At 38.6% G+C, this 19,052-nt stretch overlaps 1 protein-coding gene across 2 annotated transcripts in view; it reads left to right on the forward strand.

The window, feature by feature from the left end:
* Positions 1-17,792, forward strand: part of tbc1d22a (TBC1 domain family, member 22a) — a 130,313-nt gene extending 112,521 nt beyond the window's left edge. For both annotated transcript variants that reach the window (XM_007577889.2, XM_007577881.2), the window contains exon 14: positions 13,683-17,792. In XM_007577889.2, coding sequence (XP_007577951.1) covers positions 13,683-13,811 — 129 coding nt within the window. In that variant the 3' untranslated portion in view covers positions 13,812-17,792. The remainder of the gene's footprint in view (positions 1-13,682) is intronic.
* The last annotated feature ends 1,260 nt before the right edge of the window (positions 17,793-19,052 follow it).

Consider the following 19,052-nt stretch of genomic DNA (forward strand, 5'->3'; position numbering starts at 1 on the left):
CTAGGGTGAACAGCAGATCTGCATAAGTCCATCAGAGTGGGAATGACTGAAGTGATCTGATTTGCTGTTGGAAACACTTTTATGAAAAAGAAACCCAATTAACATTTTAGCTTAGAAGCCAATTTGTCAGTTTGAGATTTAAGATAGATTCTGATCAGAGAGTCATACCTAAATATTTGTAGCATCCAGCTGCTTCAGTTTCAACCCCTTTAAGAAAGAAATTTGGTGTTTCTCACAGTTTTTCACACAGATTGTGGGCAACAATCTATGTAAAGAGCCTTGAGGTACTTCCTTTAAAACAGGAAGGGGAAACAAAATGACCCAGAAGCATGGAGTGGAGACACTGTCCTCAATATTAGAGAGTTGAATTATGAAGATATCAGCAGTATTAAATGCTTTAGATAAGTGAAGAGCATTAAAAGAGGAATGGCTAAACCTAATTTTGTAGACATAGCAGAGCAGCTGCCATCACTGTAGGCAAGGAGTTTATTTTGTTGATGCTGCCTCATATAAAGCCTGCCTTAAAATCCACATTTTATTTTTGTTGCTTTCAAAAATATGAGGATTTATTTAATCCTGATTATGGCAACATTGATTTTTTTTTTTTTTTTTTCGGAAATCTAACAAAAAATGAAAACAAATTAGACGGCGTCTGCTGGAAAATTGTGAAGTGTTGCCATTGAAAGTTTCAAAATGGAAAAAGCTTCTTTTGTTTTTTTTTTAACACAAGATATTGTCCTCACTCAATAGTTTTACTCATTCTGTTGTGGATATTCCATTTATCAGTGTGCAAACAGCAACAAAAAATAAATCTGTTTTAATACTTTTATCTGTACAAGAGTTAATAAATATGGGCATACTTTTAGTACTTTATTTAACACAATCCTCTGAACATTTATGTCTGGAATATGAACTCAATACCCTTTCAGAGTAATTATCAGAACAAAGTGCAGCTCTGTCAAGATGCCAGGACAAATGCTCGGAAAAAAATTGGAACTCATAGAATTTAATCTGGACATCTGGTCCTTAGAAATGCTTTTTCACAGCCAAAATAAATGCTGCAGAACATTGTGAACAATGATGCCCTGAGAATACATCTCTATTTGTCAGAGTAATATGTGGGGGAGAGGGAGGGGGGGGGTGATATTTTTACATGTACTAACAAAATTGTCTACTTTCTACGTTCTCATTTAAATAATTTTCCAATATCACGTCCTTATTTTATTTATTCCCAGAAGTTTACCATCCAAAACCTGGGTCACATAAAGTATGCACTCTTGAGGGGACTTGCAGCACTTTTTCTGATAATTAATACTGCAGTCAATTGAGCTGAACATTTGACAAAGACCACCATCGGTACACAACTCTTCATAATCACCCGGTTGATTGATTTGTGCCCCCAAATGTGCCACTTGAATTATTTTAGACCAAATAAAAGAAGATAACAGAGGAAAAAAATAAAACATCATATTCTGGAAGTAATGATGTCCTCCTCCTGTCCATCTTCACTGTCAGTGACATCAACTATTCAGGGATGAAAGCTTCCCAGGCAACCAGAAAAAGTGAAAAAGTAATTGCCCTCATTAAATTAATGAATGACCTGCGATTGAGCGCCAAAGTTAAGTTCAACTTCACTCAAGCCTGATTACTTTAAAAATGTAAGAATTCCCTTAAGTAGGACCTTTCTAACAACATGAAGTAGGTGGCTACAGACCATAACCCCAATATAAAGAAATGAATGAAGAAATGAAAACAATATTATTGACATCTATCCATCTGCAGAGGGTCACAAAGCCATTTTTATGTTTTTTTTTACTGGTGTTAACTACAGTGACAGCCATTATCCACACACAGAGGAAACCTAGAACAGTGATGAACCTTCTTAAGACTTGGCCAGCCTACTAAAGTTACCCTAGGGGCATCAGCGACTCATCCAGCAGCTCACAAAAGATACTAGAACAACATCTGAAGCACGTCAGGCCTCATTTCCCCCAGGATAAACCCAGAGTTTATGGTTTAGTATTCAGGAAGTGGTTGGGCAAATATGGCAGGCCTGCGAGATTTCCAAGGCCAAAAAAAAAAACAAAAAAACTGCTGACATAAATAACAAAGCGGTTCGCACTTTATTTACTACAAAGCATCTTGATGTCCCCCGACATTCGGTGGAGTGCTGAGACGAAAGTGGAACTCTTTGGAAGGTGTGCGTTACATCCAGCAGGAAAAGAGTATCTTACAAAGAGTCAGATATAGCAGTGATTGGTGGGGAGGCGTTGTTGCTATAGCAGTTGTTGCTATAGCAGTTGTTGCCATCAAGAGTCTAAACCCGTTATTGGGCTTAAGAGGGAATTTGTTTCTGACAAAACCAGGTTAGCTTGTTTAGCTTTTTTTCCCCCATCTTAATAAAGAAAATCATAACTTGAAAACAGTGTTTTGGGTTATCTTTGATAAGAGACCTTGTTTGATTGCCAACTGTTTTAACTGTGACGACTAAAAACCATCAGTGTACCTCGAGGCCAATAATAAGCCAGTGCTTACCTGCGGCTCAAGACCGGGATATAAGTAAAGAAAGAGTGTGTATTATTGCTGTTCTTTTATTCTGACATAATGGAACAATAGAAGGTCCTCTGTCAGCCCATGAGCCAGCTGTGTGCCCTTTCTTCGTCTCCTGACTCAGTTAAGACACTAAAGTACCAAATAAACAGCAATATCTACTCACTTGTACTTTGGTAGCGGCAAGGGCTGACAGAGATGGATTTTTTTTTTTCTGAGTAAGAAACAAAAAAAAATAAAAATAAGAAAATGGTTTTGACAAATGAGCTGGGTCAGGAGCAAAGACATAAATATTGAATTTCACACCCAAAAATACTCTTTCAAGCAGTCAAAGAGAACTGAGCTCAATTGTGTTCCAGGAGTTTTCAGTAATCTTGAACTTGTGATTAAAGGGGGCTCTGGCCTTTCTGAACTTGCCAGTGGTTACTCTTAAACTGCTAGTTTTTCATGTTTCCTTGTTGGATTTGTTAAAGAGTGAAGGCACACAGGGGCTACATGTTAAGGTGCTTGTAAAATGAGTTCATATATTCGGTCTTCCGTGGCTGTCGGCGCGATGCTCAGAGAGCTTAGATATGTAGCAGGAAGGGTTCTGCAGTCAATGGGTTCATACGTTTCAGCATGCTCGAATCAGTGTGGGCAGAGCCGACAGATTTTTATTTTTATTTTTTTAGGTGGTAATGGTTGATGGTGAATGGGGAGGGCAAAGGGGTCAAATATTGACTCTTGGTGAACTTTGAAGATGCACGAGCTGAAAAGTAAAACTAGTCAAGCAGCGTGTAAAACCACTGCGAATGCTCCAGTAAACAGAGGGCTCAGAAAACTGCTTTAGGCTTTTTTCTTTAAAAGGTTATGAACTTATTAGGCTGGCATTGAATGAAGCAGAAAAGCTACAAGCTAACACGGATCAAGACTGTGAAGTAAACACACATATCTAATCTGTTTTGTTTTTTCTTGATATGATTTGACTTATTAAAATCATAAAAACAAATCTTTGCAAAGCCAAAGGGGGATTCTACACCCCCACATACGGTTTAATGTACGCTAAAACCTTTAAGCTAATTTGACAACCAGTCTCTCATGCATTTAGTTAATGGATTAAATTATGTATTATGCATTAATGGAATATCCACTCCTGTAAGACTTAAATAACCAAATCCTCCACCCACATACTCTGCTTCCATGTGAATGCGTCTTCTAAAAAAATTATTTCTGCGTTCCTTTGACGATAGTGTCAAACTACTCACTAAAATACACGGCACCAAAGATGCATATCTTGTATCTCATAAACTCTGCTAACGAAAAGCACCCCATGGTGCTACCACCGTCATGTCCATGGTGCTACCACCGTCATGTCCATGGTGCTACCACCGTCATGTTTCACCATGTTTTAAAGTAGTTTTCTGGTTTGTACCGTTTTATATATTGACTAGAAAGATTAAACTCGTTTTTTTTTTGTTTGTTTTTTTTTCTGACCAGAACGGCTTCTTCCACGTTTGTGTCCGCTCCCTGGCTTGTGCCAAACCTTTAAAGGTTGGACAATGAGATTTGCGTCTGCTCAGTTCTGTCTTTCAGAATGAGCTGTTTCAGGGCTCTGTCACTTTAAATCCCAATAAACTGCTGCTGGCCTCACGTCCCAACTCCACATTTACAGATTAAAATGGTTACAAACAGATGCACAGTTATACAACCGTACATCTTAGAAAAGCATAAGTGGCGCACCTCTTACACAACCAACAAGAATTCAAGAAGTGCTTCCTGGATGGTAAGTCTAACAGCCATTGTACAGCGCACACAGTGTTGAAACCATCCGAAAAATTATGCTGGAGCTCCACTGGGGTTGCTAGGTAACACGGCTGGGGATACTCTGGGGTTGCTAGGTAAATTACAGTGCATGTAGGTTTTTGAAAAGGCAGATTTTCCAGACACCAAAAAACTTCAACATTACCAAAAATCATCTGGATGGCGTTTTTTAGTGCCTGGAATGTTTTTAGAAGCAGTTGAGATCCAAATATGAGTTTAAAAAAAAAAAAAAAAAAAAAAAAAAAAAACTAAATTTTGCATAAAAAGTCCCCTTTAATTGAACTTCTTTTTGGCTTTTTTTCTTCTATAAAAGCTACTTTAATAAGTCTTCCAAACTTAGAAAGGCCATTTGGTTGCTTCTGCTTTCGATGAATTTTCATTTTAAACAGTCAGATGTTTAGAAATTAAAAACTTAGACATTTTAATGATCATTTGAAAATTTTTACTTTTTCATGGCACTGTAATAATAGAATAAAAATAGCCTTTACTGTCCCACACAGGGGGCATTCAGGTACAACAGCAGCATCAGATGTACAGATTCACACAATAAGTTGCAAAAGTGTTAAAAAAAAAATGCACAAAAAACAAGATTAACAACAATGCTGGTAATAATAATATACCGTGTGAGATTATAACAAAAATACTGTGCTGCTGTCAAATAGAAATGGCATACTCCGATCTAAAAGCGAGTCGGGTGACTCTCCTTTGCTTAAGAACCGGTCCACATGAATTCCAAGCTCATAAACCTATTTTGCTCCGTAGGGCTAACAAAAGATCGCCCGATTTCATTTCATTAACTCGGCTGCGAAATAACATCATCCGCCGAGACCGCGTCCCTTCTGCTGTGCAATAATCAAAGCTTTTTCACCCGCCAACCTTTCTACAAGGCAACTTGGCTGTGCCATGCAGTGTCAGCTTTTACCTCCGTGTGCTCCGGTGCCACACTCTCTCGCATTAGCACCCAGTGTTTTTTTGCCAGAGTGCCCATTGTGTGTAATTATATAAACTACAGCAAGCTAATGGCCCCAACAGAGCAGTGTCTGGGCCCATTACACCCCGGGGCGCTGCAAAACACCATTACCACCAACAGCCTCGGCGGCAGCCTGGAGTGTTTGTGCACAACCGGTTGCCAGCTTGTGTGTTTCCGAACCCCTTTTTGTGTGTGTGTGTGTGTGTGTGTTTTCATGTAGATGTGTTGGTTGTAAAGGAGGTCGACGGCTGGATTGATGCATGTCACCGAAATTCAACAGCTAAAGCAGACAGTTGCCATTTTTAGAAACCAATGTGTGCCCTGTTGATGTGGGCTTTGCACCTGTCATCTCTCAGCCATTAATTTCTCCTGGGGTTCCAGCCGCTCGCCCGCTGGAAGCCATGGTGACACAGCAGAAACAATAGCTGGATGCTCGGCACAACTCGGGGCACTTTCCCGAGGATCATCTCGGCATGACGGCAAAGAGAGGATTCGGTTTATTTAAAAAGTCACTTCAATTGTTTGTTTTTCTTCTTCCTCTTTTCTATTCTCTCATTTGGATCAAGTAACTGCAAAAATACCATCTGATGTCATTCATCCAAGGTTCCTACACAGAAAATATACATGAAAAAATATTTGTATTTCAAGATTAAAATTCTTCTCCTCCTCTTTGTTTCCTTTCTCTGTTTCTTTCATATTTTTCCTTAATTCTTTCTTTTTTATCCCCTTTTGTCCTTGATTCCTCTCTCATTGCCTTCCTTCCTTTTTGTCTGCTTGTATTATCTGTCCTTCCTTGTCCCTCTCCTTCCAACTACCTTTTTTTCATTCCGTCTGAACTCCATTTCTTTTAGTTTCCCTTCCTTTCGTCCTCATTTATATTTTATATCTCAAAATGACAAAGTATTTGTGGTCTAGTTTCTAGTGTAAATATCTGAGCACACTTGAAATAAGACAAAACTAACTTACAAGTAACTTCATAAAGAGGTAGAAACTTGTTTTAAGTCAATCATTTCTTCATGTTGATGGGAAAAATGTCTCATTCCACTAGCAGAATATTTCACTTAAACTAGTACACTTTCATCAATATTAAGGAATTATAGACTTAAAACAAGCTGTCATACATTGCTGAAAAGTTACTCCTAAGTCAGTTTTCCAATTTCAAGCGTTAATAAAAGATTTGCACTAGAAACTAGACCAAAAATACTTGGTAATATCTTTAGTTTTAGCACTGTGAGTATGCATTTCTCTCCGACTGTCCTTGAAGATCCAACCAATTCTCACCAAACCAGTACATAACGTAGTCCCGCTCAACTTTACCTCCATCAGATGTGTCGTGGCTCATCATACGGACACTGTTGAGTGATGAGCTCCTCTCTGTCAGACTTGGGTTGAAACGGTAACCATCAACGCTTTGAGTAAGTTTCACCTCGCCGTGGCCTCGCCCTCTGCTCAGCCATTATGTTGCTCCATTTTATTGTCATAGAACCAACCGCGGCACTCACTCTATTGATGATCTGCTTTCCCCTCCATATCAATAGCCATTAACAACTTTAAGCCTTGCCAAGCACGTAAGATGGAGAGCTAATTGCCTCCCCCTTTTTTTTTTTTTTTCCCCTTTTTTTTTTTCTTTTTCATGTGGAGTACTGTACACAGCGATGATGAATCATTGTCTTTGTTGGTGCTTTGCAGGATAAATGGATATTAATGCTTGAATAACTGCAAGCCACCCACACAGGCAGTAAAAACAGACAAATCGTTCCATTTTTGTCTCTCCCATGTTTCCAATTTACACCTTTTTTCCCCTTTTCCAATTCCTGATTAAAACGGGATACGAGTACGCGTTCACTTCACGCCCGTACACTAAACCGCACCGTACCAACATACTTTTTTTTTTTTTTTTTTTTCCCTTTCTCGTGGAACCACAGGGTCATTCACAGCAGCACTCATGGCCTCACTGTATCGACCGGCGCCACCTGTGTGAAGTGGAGCAAATGAGTCATTCCCCCCCGCTGACAGCGAAATGTATGCAATTAAACCACATTAAAGTCGTTAGCCCAACAGACGTGAGAGCCAGCAGATGGTTACGATGCAGAAACCTGCTCCTGATGAAGCTCCTCAGTCACGCCGCGCTTGTATGGAGGAGCCTCCCTGAAGTGCACTTGTGTGTATGTGTGTTGGCTGTATGTTGTTTTATGGCTCTAAAAGTAACACTTGAATTTATTCTTAAGTTGCTTTGTGATTAGTCCTTAACAAAGAAAAAAAAAATGTGCTGATGAAATGAACTCAGTATGACGTGTTTTAGAGCTAGATCGCAAGTATGTTACTTGCTAAAAGTGTTGAAATTACTTTTTATATTTCATGGATTTTTATTGCACGACTTTAAGGTATATTTCAAGTTTAATATGTGTTCTGTCAAATATTCAACCCATCAGGAAGAGGGCAAAAACTTCTAACAAAACTCTGAAGTCATTACGGTCATTTAAAAAATCCTCAATTCGTTACTGCAAAAGTGACATATCTTGACATAAAATCTCTAACTTTGGTCCAGTGTGAACTCTATACAAGTGCAGATGTATAGAAAAAACAAATATTTCAAATTTGTTTGTTTTTTAAATAAGTTTTTGTGTAGCACTTTTTTTTAAAAAAAAAAAAGGGAATTCTTATTTTTCATCAAAATGTTAAAGTATAGTCTCGCCATACACTCAATAAATTAGTGTTGTAAATCACTGTGAAAAGTTCATTTTCTTTAATACAAAAATTTAAAATATGGTAAATATAATTTCATTGCGATATCTGTTAGAGCCATGTAAATAGAGACTGTTTGAAATCGAGTAATTGTGTAAAACAAACCAAATATTAAATTCTGTCCACGTCTGGTCCAGACTGTTGTAAAAAAGGTAATTATTAGAAATATATGTATTCATCCCAAATAACGTATATCACAAACTTTAAGAAAATAAATCAAAATGACATAATTATATAAAATCTATCTCTACTTAAAATTGTCATTTTCTATCTAAATGCATCTAAATCTTTTCACTTTGGTTCATTGAAGACATCGGTTGCCTTTCTTTCAAAAAGCACAACGTGAAACCATTTGTAGTGATAGAAATATAACCTGGCTGACAAACGCACATTTTCTGTAGACAAAAATAGCTTTATATAGTGGGTTTCTTTCACATCATCAACAACACGCTACGCTCGACTCTCGGAAGTGTTTTTAATACCTTTTGTTTGACGAGCGTATTTTTTCTTCGCCCCGTCATTTGTGACAGCCGCAATTCCTGGGTATCCGACAGACTTTCTCCGTCATTTGTTTCTGCTGCGAAGATGTTGGTAAACTGTGATTTACTATCAGCCGTCATGAATTCATTTCCGTTGGCGGTAATAAAACACTCACCCAGCACCTGACACGATGATGGACTTCCTCGTCCTATTAGAGCTGCGACCTGGTTTTTACTGTGAGGCCCTGCGTTTGAGACCATGTTGCAATTCACTGGATGGACATAAGTTATTAGGAAACGATTTCGTTGAAGCAAAGAAAACATAAATGGCATCTTGCTGATCTGGGGCTCCGATTGTACCAGGATAGAGTCATGCTTCTCCACAGGGGAGCTTCTCTTCACTCGAGGAGCCTGGGGCGGGGGAAGTACAGCAGTAATGTTACATGATGTCTCACTACGGGACTACAAAGATGACTTACTATACAGGATACAAACATGTATAATTATGGTCTGGAAGATGGTTTTTTTTCCTCTTTATGTAGTAGTCTGAATGACCTTAACACTAATAATTTATGCCAATTAAAAACCTGGGCGATAATAGGCACAGTATCTCCAACTCGGGTAAAACAACAGTGCTTAATTTCTTTAAAGGCGTCGGACGGCTTCCCCTAGCTACTAACACAAATCCTTAAACACCTAAAGCCACTCCGGCCCACAGTTCTGTGACAGCAAATGCGGTGGGTTTCAAATGTACCAAAGAGGGCGAGGGATGAAAGCAAGGAGCTGATGCTGCCGCTCCGGTGAATACAGATGAGAGAGAGCGAGGCAGAATTCTGATCAGGCTGGGTTTTCGTCTCCCTTCCCCTCCAGAGCGAGAAGTCTTCAGAGGCCGTTGGCTTTCTAAACCGAGAGGGACCTCACCTGTTCAATCTTTTAAACTCAAGGGGTCTTCTTTTTTTTTTTTTTTTTCTTTTAAAGACCATACTATTTAACAGGGGTTCATACTCGGTCTTGAAAGGCCTAGAGGAAAAGTATTTTATTTTTGTTTTTTGTAAAGGACAGACATCTAATAATGAACAATGCTGCAGTTTGACTTTTATTTTCCAATCAGTCACATTTACTTGTACAGCACATTTCAGCAACAAGGCAGTTCAAAGTGCTTTACATGATAAAAACACAGGAAAACAAACGGCTCACGTTTTTAAAACTTCATTATTTTGTGTTTTTGTATAGATTTGATTATTATTTTATAAGAAGATGCTTGCAGAGGATTTTTTTTGTGATGGTTTTGAACTTTTAATGCAAGTTTTATTGGACCTATGGTTCTTAAACTTAGTTTGATGAAAAAGGCAAACAAAACACTAAAGCTGCCAGTTTCTTTCCCTTACAGCCAGAATAAAAGTACCAAAATTTGCAAACTTTGACACAAAGAATGCTGTCATCCATTTTTGATTTTCTGAAATAGGGGTGAGTCGATGTCGTCCATGTTCCAACAACGGAATCAGTTGGTCAATACCCAATTCTGAAAATTCAAAACGATTTTAGTTTTTTCACGATCAGATAACACCCAACAACAGTTAAAGAACTTTAAAAGTTGACATTTTTACCAAAATATCCCCCCCAAAAATCTAGATTGAGTTTGGAAAAGTATGGAATCTAGAAAAGAATATGGAGTATTAATACACAGTCGGGTTACTAGCGCCAAGCTTTCAAACTCCTAATATGCTCAGTCATATTTTTTTCGATAGTTAAAGTTTTTCCAATACAATGCCAAAGAATATTGCCTTAGTTGCCAGTTTTTCTTCAGCTGTTTGTAATGTCGTTGCACAGGAATCATCCTCCTCCAGCTATTTGTCCACAAAGCTAGTTAGCCGCTTTAGCTTAGCTTGCTAGAAAGACAAATGTGGAAACTATTGTGTTGGTGACAAACAGCACTTTGATAAAGAAGAGAAAAAACAAGCACCGCCTGTCACTTTTAGTAAGGTAACATTGTTTTACAGCTGCAGTTGCCTAGCTACGAGCACGTCTGTAAAGTGTCTTCCACTGGTATGCGTTTATTCTATATTTATGTAACAAAAATCCACAAGATAAACAAACGTAATCAATAACATATTAAAACTAATAGCTTCTCCGTTTAGAAAACACAATGCCCATCTTACTTGAGCCTCTCAAACCACGAGTGCCTTAGTGAAAAATGAACTTTCTTTTCAAATAGTTTTAATGAGGTATTAGGTCTTCTGTAGGAGAAATAAAAAAAATCCAGTTTTATGTCTAATACCTTGAGAGGCTGAAATCTGTTGGGTTTCTTCATTTTATCAGCGCTGTCTCGCAGCCAGATTATTTTAAGCACTCCAACAGGGTGTTAGCACATCTTAAAGGCCTGAGGCATATAAAGAAATCAGTCAATAAGCTACTTACCAGCTCCTCTCCTTGCTTAGTTAAGAAAAATAGAACTAAGTTTGGGGGATTGAAAAGCTTTTCTTGTTGGGTTCAATTTTAATGTATTCAGAGGAGAAAGAATGAAGCAAAGTGTGACATGTTGAATTCTGGCTTCGATTGCAGTTTTGAGATTAATTAGTCGAAGAAGACATGTAGATTTTTTGTGTTTTTTTTGTTTTTTTTTTTCTCACCCTCGAGCAGAATACAAATTCTTTCTGTTGGTGTCACCGGGTCGTCTCGGCGGCTCATTAAAAGCGAGCGCGGAGGGGAAGAATTAATAGGAGCTCAACACCTTTTAGTTTAGAAAGGTAAACTAATGCGAAGAGCCTAAATGTATCTGCTTACAGATTTGCTTGACTTCCTCTGCAGTTTGGTAAGAGGTGCGTGGAAACTTTGAGTTTCTGTGACGTGCTCAGAAAAGAGGAGTTTAAATATTTTAACCTGTATTGAGTGGGGGAGAGAAAAAAAAAAAGCAGTTTGGAACGGGGTCTCATCCTTTCAGAAAGCCGCGAACTGTGTGGAGTCAGATGAGTGCAGACACCGAAGCCCCACCGGGATTTGTCTTTTCGTGTGATTATCAACACCGTGATTGGTTGTAAACCCTGTTGTCACGGCAATGATTTCAGCCTTGATGATGAAAGCTTCTGGGACACCAATCCGCAGCATGCCTGCACACACGCACGCATTTTCACTCTGTCTTACCGCTAACCAGCCTCATTCCCCTTTGAGAGAGAGGCATTAGTTGGCTAGATTGAACTCTCGCTTCAGTGTGTGTGTGAGAGAGACGATGTGGGTTGTTGTTGTTTGTCTCCTAACTTACCACGTAATGTACAGAGCTGAAATCTCAGGAAATTGTCAAGTGCCACAGAATTTTACCTGGCACTTTTCTGTTTTTTTTTTTTTGTCCTTCATTTTTTCCTATTTTTAGGTTAGTCGCTCAGCTGTACTTTGTTGAGTAAAAGCCTATGTGACAGTCTGACACAGAGTTGCATCTAATTGAGTTTTCTCTTTAAAAGAGTTGCTTTTGATTGTATTAAAAGGCGTAAATGCATCATGGAAGAACTCCGCTCTCTCCTTACAGGTTGTAGATATCGAGGCTACCAAGGTTTTTAATCGTTACCAGTCCAAAAACACCAAGATTTTTTGAACGTCAACGTCTTTTTAATTAGTCTTGCTCGAGCTAAATGGCAAATGGTAATTTGTTACCAGAACTGTCTGTTTCTCTTTCCCTTTGGTTACAAGAACAACCTTATCCATGGACGGTAATGCTGTTAAAATTTTAAGGTTGTTTTCTCACCTGATAGCCGGCAGACTCGGTTCGATTGGGAACCAAAATTGCGACGTTTGTTCCATTTTCAGCTGGTTCACTATTCTGTCAACTCCTTTGAAAAACCTGTTCCCTCTCTCACCTGTGGTGGCGCTGCTCCAAGAGCTACTGAAGGAAGCAACACAAAAACCCCAGAAGAAGACATAAGCAGAACAACAAAGGAGGAATTTGATTAAAAACAAGGTGTTTTATGGCATGTTTTACCATATTTTAAATCATAAGTAGGTGTAAAAACAATTTGCTCTAAATGTTTTACCCTGACAGATTTAGAGTTAAAATTACTTTAATACATCCAATCTGATCTATTTTGATCATATTAAGGTTTGTCAAAATCAGCAATCGTCTTCCTCAAAAGGTAGTAATTTGGCAGGTCATCAAATGTTGAATCCACCTAAAATGCACTCAACTTGAATCTTGTTGGTTTTTGTTGTTGTTCATCCTAGTAAACAGTTGAAATCTTTTTTCTTTTTTTTTTCTCAGTTCACCACGAAACTGAAATGTAATTTAACTTGACCAAATCCAGTCCAGAGGTCAGAGTAGACCTCCACAGTAAACAAGCCTCAGAATGAATAAAACATCACAGTATCTGACTTTTGCTCAAACTGCTCAAAATAAGCCCTAATCAACTCCATTCAACAACTCGACCACGAACCAGGTCAGGAAAAGTGATGCACCTGCACAGACTTTCCTTCTTTTGCTCTTTTCTCTCTCTCTCTCTCTCTCTCTCTCTCTCTCTCTCTCTCTCTCTCTGATGGAAAGAGTCATCAGAGCATCTTTTTTGTTTGCTTGACCGAGCAGGAGGAATAACTAGGTCAGCTTTTTCCAGCTGTTTGTCCAAGACAAATACCAGGACTGTCCAGAGTTTAAAAACCACGCGTCGTCCGTCAATCGCTTATTAGTGAACCACTGGAAGAATGAAAGTAGCTGATCTAGAGTTGTTGAGATGTCAATTAGGCTCAGGTTGGATGAGATTATGATGGTAACCTTAAATAAAAATAATATATCAAAACAGATGGCAAGAAGTCATGTTAGCATTAGCTCCTTTAGCATTGAGCTAATGCTAATTTGACTTTTTATTCCGGTTGCTGCACGGTGTTTTTACAGGTGTTCATCCGAAGTTGGGCAGGTCAAACACAGCCACTACACTTTCATCTGCAAAACTCCTAAATAGTGAATTTTTGTAAACGAAGCCCTATTTTAATTTTCTGCCCCGGCAGTCTGAGGAGTGTTATTAATTTCCTTCCTAATTTAAAATCGATCAGCTGCGTATTTGTCTTTGCCAGCCAGCTTCTTTGTTTCAGTGTTTTCGTTACCATTTAAATCAATAAACAAATCAAAATCTTTTCTGTTTCTGCTGCGTCCGTCTCACCAGGGCCTGATGATCCTGCTGCAGAACCTCCCCACGATGCACTGGGGCAACGAGGAAGTGAGCGTGCTGCTGGCCGAAGCCTACAGGTTAAAGTTCGCCTTCGCCGACGCGCCCAACCACTACAAGAGATGATGAGAGCGTCTCCACCTCCTCGTCCTCTTCCTCATCCATCGTCGCCTGCTGGACTCACAGGCTCCTCCCATTTTCCTAACCACTCCCCTTATTTTTTTTATTTTTTTATTTTTATTTTTTTGCCCATATTTCCAGTGGGCCTTTCTGCTACTAAGAGATTCGAATCAAACAGTGACTTGAGGATGCGTGGTGTAGCATTTTGACACGATGATCCGGGGCCTTTTCTTTTTAAATTATCTCACTCACTGAAACGTGCGTTCATTCTCAGTCTGATGCAGAAACAGATCATTAATATTGATTATTGCAAGTTTTTCTTTTTTTCTTTTTTCGTCGTTGTTGAAGAACAACAACCACACACGGCTTGATGCAGGATCATGAACAGTTTCTCAGCACCGCCTGGGGTTAAAATCTGCATTATTTTACACTACCATAGCAATACTTAGTTTATTTTGCTCCCTTTGGCAAAATAAAACCCTTTATTTAGTTTATAGATATGAAGAAAGACAGCAGAAGGGCACTTCTTTTTTTATTATTATTATTATTATTATTAATAGAAGACTTACAAATCTTGAAGGAGTCTGCAGTTTTTCTGTGACACAAGGGGGAAACTGATTCAGTTGGTTTTCCAGGATCCTACGGCACAGATCGGGTTCCGAGAATCCAGCACTCAGCAAATTGCTCTCCCTGTTATCCTCCTCTCCTCACTTCCTCCCCCTCATCCTCTCACACTCCCCGTACATCGGAGTGGAAGGTAAACGGCGTCCAGAGAAGCTCGCCCCACGTTCAAAAAAACGACAATGCCATCAGGATGGAAAAAGGCCGACTTTGTCTTAGATTGCCTGTTCACGAAGGGCTACGTCTCACCATCAGCTCGCTAACCTCAGATCTCACTGAATTTGTCACTTCAGAAGCGATGGGGGACAAAATGTGTTGAGGATTTTTCTCATTTTTCATTTCCACTAAGATTTCTAATTTAATAGGTTTAAATCCGGCTAATTCTAGAATAAAACGTCTGAACTGAGGTTAGCATGAAAAGTTTATCCATACGCCTCTAAATCATAGTTTTTTTAAAATCAGAATTAATTTTTCTCAAAATAACAGAGGATATTAATATCATAATTCAATTCTTAACGCAGAATTCTGACTTTTATCAGAAGATCAAAATCAGGATTCTGAGTTTTAGGTCTGAGATTTGTTTGAACTGATTTTTTTTTTTTTTTCAGTGACCCTGACCCTCTTCCAGAGGTCAGACTTCAAATCTAAAGATGGCAGGAAATAAATAAATAAATATGACGGGAAGGAAAGAAAAAAAACTAGCATGACTCGATGAAATAGTAGATGTGTTCTTTGGATAGGGAAATAAAAAAAAAAACAGTTTGTGAGCTGGTTGGATGTTAGGAAGAGCAGACAGACGGATAAACGGACAAACTTCCTGGCAGTTGGTGTGAGATAACAAAACTAACACACTTATGAGACAATCTCTTTCCAGTCCATAACGCCTAAATCAAGAAGAGAATATTTCTTTTTGCTAATTTCCCGTCGTCGCTGTGCACGTCGCGCGGCTCGTCGTCGTAATTCTTCGCAGGGACGCGGCGGCAGCGGTTTGATAATCAGACACTGGGTGACATAACTCAAAAAGCGGTCAACATCCACAGCCTCCTGCAGCGCCTCCGCCAGGATCCATTATTGTCACCGTGTGCCGGCAGAGACGGCGAGCGTAGGTGTGTGTGAAGGGGAGAGAGAGAGGGAGGGTGTTGTGTTCCTTTGGAAGTTTCAGCGCTTTTTCTCTGAGAGCTGTCAGTCTTTGATCACACACTGGGACTTTTTTTTTTTTTCTTTTTTTTTTCTCTACACAATCTGAACCAGTTTCACAAGCCCCTTATCTCCTGTGCTGTGTGACAAGAAAAACTGCACTTAATTTAAAAAGTCCACAGCTCCTTTTTTTTTTTGCCCCTCTCTCTCCTTCTGCTTTCTCTCTTTGTGATATATATCCTCTTCTTTCAATCAGCATTTAAAGAAAAAAAAAATCATCCATGACAGTTAAATTTTTTTTTTCTTCTATCTTTTAATTTTTTTTATATATAGCTACTAATGTTTACGTTAAGTTGTGCCTGACTCTAAGCCATCCGGATTAACGCAAATGTACCCCAGAGGTTTACAGTTTCCTGTTTTTTTCTTCTTCTTTTTTTTATTTATTTATTTTTTTAATACGTCGTTTGGCCGTAAAACCATCAACCTGAGCCGCTTCATTCTTCCCCGGGCATTTATCATGTACGATTCCTACGAAGGTGGCATTTGTTTACTGAAGCTGCCCCTGTCCCTCTGCAGGCCCATCGAGCCTCGATGCTGAAACTTGTACGCGTGAGCAGGGCCGATGCTTTCACTCAGCGTTTGAGGAGCTAAAAAGGCGCAGCAGTGAAAATATCTGTGTTTAATATCTTCTTAGGAGACTTTATTACTCTGCTGAAAAGTCGGAGCGTTTTTCTTTTCATAAAGATTTCATAAACTCCTGTTGGTGGAGTTTGATAGCTTTGACAGACTGTCTTTAACACATTCCTCCGTATGGTAAAGATGTGAAAAGCCTTTAAAATGCATTCACCTAGCATCCAAAATCAACACAGTTAATGAGAATCACTGTAAAATAACTGTTTAACGTTAAGAAGCATTTCAAAAATACTCCAAAGCATCATGTTTTTACCTCATTTGACAGAGTGCCATATATTTTTAATCAGTTCTTCAAAATAGGAAAGGCAGGAATACATTCCATTTGAGTAAAAAAAAAAAAAAGTTTTGATATTTTTAAGTCCAGAAGCTGCAAAAACAAATCACACTAATCCAAATATACTTATACAGTAAGTCAGAACAATTCTTAAAACATCGAAGCTGTTGATTTTCCACATCATGCCGTTACGTCTCCATGACAATTTTTTTTTGACCTACCATCACAAATGTAAACTATGGTTTAGTGGATGTGGAGCATAAAAATTTTAATGAATATCATATATCAGAGCTTTCTATTTAAGAGTCTACTTTTCTTTTCTGCTTGAAAATTAAAGCAGAATTATTTAATTCTTCAACAAATTTACCCTGACACTTAAAAAACAAAAAAAAACAAAAAACAGTTCCCCAGACTCAAAAAGGTTTCTTTTTTTTTTGGGGTTTTTTTTTTGAGAGGCTTTTTCCACTTTTACCTGAGGTAGCAATAAATATGGCAAAATTACAGACTCATTTTATGTAAAAACTCCGCTTCTAGAAGCGTGTCATTTCTGCTGATGGGAATAATACATTAAAGCTCGTAAAAACCTGCAGGTCATCTCAGCTCCCTGTAAGATTTGTTACACACGTCGGAGTCGCCGCTGCTTTTAGCTCGACGGGCGATGCGGCGTTAACTAACAAGCGGGGCAGGGATTTGCACACTGTACGTGTTTCTCCAAAGTTCTGCTTCTATTCATCTTAAGTTGCCTTAATGCACAGATTTGTGTTGATATGAAAAGCGGGGTTATGCGCAGCCGTTTCCTTCCGACACAAATCAGACGCCTCCACGGACGCACCATAATTTAATAAACAAACTCAAACAAAATCACTTGCTGCTAATCTCAAATTAGCCTGCCACCGGTTCCTTTGCGCGTCGCCTTCGTCTCCATGGCGATCGGTGACATCTGACTCTCTTTCCATTAGCCCACACAGAGAAGACTTGAAATGTTCTCGGGAAGCAACACTTCTGCTGCTTTTATTTCTTTTCTTTTTTTCTTTTTTTCTTCCAGTAGTCTAAAACTTGTGAAAACCAAAATGAAGAAGAAACGAGCCTCCCCTCTCCTGTGTCTTTTGCTCCACAGAGCTGAGAAAGAAAGCTAATATTTGCCAGATCGTGTGAGTGACAGTACGGTCTTATTGAATTGAATTTCAAAATATGTACAGAAACAAATATCTGTAAATAGAAAGTGTAAATAAATCCTATATATGGAATACCAAAAAAAAAAAGCTTTTTTTTCTTTTTCTCTTGTGTTAAAATGTATGATTTGTCTGAATACGTGGCGTCCTGCTGCAGGTTCATTGGACGTCGCTTCGGGGCGCTTCGCCTCCAGCAAACACACCCACCTGTCCTGATTTAAAGCGGTTTGCAAGTGCGCTCTTCTCGTACCTGTTAGAAGTTTGCAACCACAAACTTTGGTGCATTATGTTGGGATTGTTTTATTCAGGTTCATTTGTATTCCAGTTTTTTTGTACGCAGTCCGGAAAAATGCGAGCAAATGAGTTTCCGGACTTTCTTCTTATTGCAAACATAATGGGTTTTTCATATTGATTCTTCTTAAGACTGTATTTATTTCTTAGATTTGCAGCCTACGTTTTTCTTTTCTCCTTTAGTTTGCAACTGTTTTTAAAGTTAAAGAGACAATTTTCCATCTTCTGTGGCCTCTAAACCATTTTATATCAGGATTCTAAACATAATTTTATAGTCCTTCATTGCGTTTCTTACCTTTTCACGGTAAGCATCAGTTCTCCACTTGTTTTGAATCTTAAATTACATAAAACGTGTGACAAACTCGAGGCCCGGGGGCCAAATCCGGCCCACCATAACTTTTTTTTATGTGGCCCTCTTGCTTAAATGTTATTTCATCAGTCAAGTCAAAGCAGTTTTTGTCTGTATGGTGGCAAAGTACGTCGGTGTTAAAAGATCTCGGGTCATATGTAATGTCAAGAAATGCTAATCGAATACGTTGGTAGCTTTTTATTAATATTTAGCAGTTTTTTAAATGGATTTTATCAATACATTTTGCCATAACTGGCTCTTCGACGACACTCACGATGTCGATGTGACTCGAAATGAAAATGAGTCACATCGACTCATTGAGTGAAATAAACTTGAGTTATTTCACTCAAGTTTCACAAAACTTGAGTGAAATAACTTGGCGTAGGAAAATTCCCATTAGAATTTTGAAATGTGGTTAAGTTGGTTTAGACGCCAAAACAAAATGGTGAAAGGTTAGGAGTCAACAATTTTATTTTATTTTTTTAGTAAAATACAAAGAACAGTGGATTTTTATTTTGCCGTCTTTTCAGAAAGTGACGTTGTGTTCGTCTATTGCATAAAATCCCAACGATACAGGAAGCTGTGGTTGCAATGTGACAAACTATTTCCTCATGTGGTGTTAAAACTTTTCCTGTAGGTTCTGTGTGATGATGATGATGATGATGATGATGATGATGATGATGATGATGGCAGAACATTGAATTATTTTT

The sequence above is a fragment of the Poecilia formosa genome, unplaced genomic scaffold (genome assembly GCF_000485575.1).
Source record: "Poecilia formosa unplaced genomic scaffold, Poecilia_formosa-5.1.2 Scaffold9, whole genome shotgun sequence".
Taxonomy (NCBI): domain Eukaryota; kingdom Metazoa; phylum Chordata; class Actinopteri; order Cyprinodontiformes; family Poeciliidae; genus Poecilia; species Poecilia formosa.